This window comes from Chinchilla lanigera, unplaced genomic scaffold, assembly GCF_000276665.1.
Source record: "Chinchilla lanigera isolate Chin_1 unplaced genomic scaffold, ChiLan1.0 scaffold00063, whole genome shotgun sequence".
In the NCBI taxonomy this organism is placed as follows: Eukaryota; Metazoa; Chordata; class Mammalia; order Rodentia; family Chinchillidae; genus Chinchilla; species Chinchilla lanigera.
The window spans coordinates 11,117,129-11,119,181 of NW_004955464.1; the positions used below are offsets into that span (position 1 = coordinate 11,117,129).

The 2,053-nt window shown below is 57.8% G+C and overlaps 1 protein-coding gene across 1 annotated transcript in view; it reads right to left on the reverse strand.

The window, feature by feature from the left end:
- Nucleotides 1-548: 548 nt before the first annotated feature.
- Foxd2 (forkhead box D2) overlaps nucleotides 549-2,053 on the reverse strand; it is a 2,987-nt gene continuing 1,482 nt past the window's right edge. Inside the window, exon 2 of the mRNA XM_005398780.2 lies at nucleotides 549-2,053. Within this exon, the coding sequence (XP_005398837.1) occupies nucleotides 1,601-2,053 (453 nt within the window). The 3' untranslated portion in view covers nucleotides 549-1,600.

Below are 2,053 nucleotides of genomic sequence, written 5' to 3' on the forward strand. Positions count from 1 at the left end.
ACACAAGCTCACGGAAACACATAGAAAAAACCCCACATATCCTGAAATACAATTTACAGACAAACACAAATCAAAAAGACAACTCAGACCAACACAAAAACAAACCATAAGCTCCACAAATCCCCGCACCCAGAAATGCACAGAACCTTCAGAATATGCACGGAAAGACCTATTCTCCTCGTAGCCCCGTGGGTATGGTGTTCAAGAGCACTTAGCACTCAGACCTGCCCAGGCCATGCTAAAACCTAAACCAGACTCCTCAGGTGCACATGAAACATAATCTCTTCACCCAACCCCAAGCAAAACCTTCCTGGTACCAGAGTGAAAATGAAAGTGCTGGAGGGGTCACAGGCTTCCCAGAGACCTGGCCCCATTAGCAGCTAAAGACCAACACTGAAGTGCCCCCAGGATGTGAAAAGTCCAAACTCTCCTCTGCCCACCTGGCACTTCCTCACCGTCCCCTCTGTTGGGGAGCCTGGGGTCTTCAGGAAGAGCCCAAACAAGGACAAGGGAGTCCAGGCAAGCACACGGAGCTGGTGACTGCTGAAGTTCACATACATTTATTCGATTGACACCAATGAGGAAGGCGGGGGAGAGACAGATTTTTCTTTTCTTCCACACAAACCATTGGACAATTTCAGTCTCCCCTAAGTAGAGAAGTCTAAATCAACGCACACCAGTGGACACAGAATGCAGGGAGCAGCCCGCTGTACAGATATTTACACATGATTACAAGACCCCGGGCCACTGCTCAGTGCCCTCGGCCACCCTCCCCCACCTCTCCAGTCCCTGACCCAGACCCTCTTCTGCCATTCGACCTCCCTGCCTTTAACTACAATAAATACGGCAGGGCCTGGAGAAGAGCCTCAGGCCTTAGGATGAGGATAGTTGGCCCCTCTGGCCACAGGAAAGAAGGAGGTTCTTTAAAAGCACCCCAACCCGAAAGGGAAAGGTTTTCTTCAGTGGTGTGGGCTCTGGGGTCTCTGCAAGGATTGTGGAGAACCCTGCTTCACCTCTCCGTTCAGCTTCGCCCATGGAGACACAGCTTTAGATTTCAAAGGGTACGAACTTCCTTGGAGAAAAGCAGAACAAAAAAATCGAATTTTTAAAGCACAAAGCAGATTAATAGATATCTTTAAATTATAATATCGGACAGGCCGGGTCTCAAAATTGAAAGAACGAGGGGAAGAGGAAGAAGGGGAGACCTCTCAGCGCCTTTGGTGTTCCTGGCGGGATCCGCAGGGCCTGGGCAGGCGAATCTGCCGGGAATGCATTCTTCCAGCGCCCAGCCCGGCGGACGGCGGCGGACGCGGAGGCTGGGAAGAAGTGAAGACTCTCCCTGCCCTCTTTCACTGCCCAAACCCGGGTGGGATCTTAGCGCGGGACCTCTTCCCGTAGACGCGGGCCTGGCCCTGAGCGAGAGCCCGCTTCGTCCCAACTCTTGGGGAGATTCTGAGCGTGAAGCCTTAGGTGCCAAATCACTCTCCAGCCCGAGTCTGGAGAGTCTTCATAAATACACTCCCTGAGTTCCGCGGGGACCACAGGAGCTCCGGGGAGAGGCTGAGGAGTGCGGGCCTGAGCGGCCCCGAGCCCGCTGCGGTCAGAAGTGGCAGCCACTGAGGCCGGCGACTTTGCTGGCGAAGGAGGGCCCTGAAGACAGGAGCGCGTCCCCGGGGTGCGAGAGACGAATGTGGCCCGCCACCGGCGCCAGGGCAGGGGCAGTCAGCATGGCCAAAACCTGCGCTTGACCCCCAGGTCGCGAGGCTGCCGAGAACGGCGATCCCGGGGAGCCCTCGCCGCCGCCTGGGGCTGCTGCCCCGCCACCGCCGTGGCCCATGATGTGGTCTATGGAGAACGAAGGCCTATGCCCTGCCCCTGCGCCCCCGCCGCCCGCACCCCCGCCTGTGTCCGTCTTGAGGCCCGGGCGCAGGAGTGCGGTGGACAGCCCGGCCGCCGTGCCAGCTTCGGGAGGGCTCAGGGACGCGGGGTAGAACGCCTTGGCGCAGCCCAGCTCGGCGCCGAGGAAGGCGGGCAGGCCTGCGGGGCCCGGGCC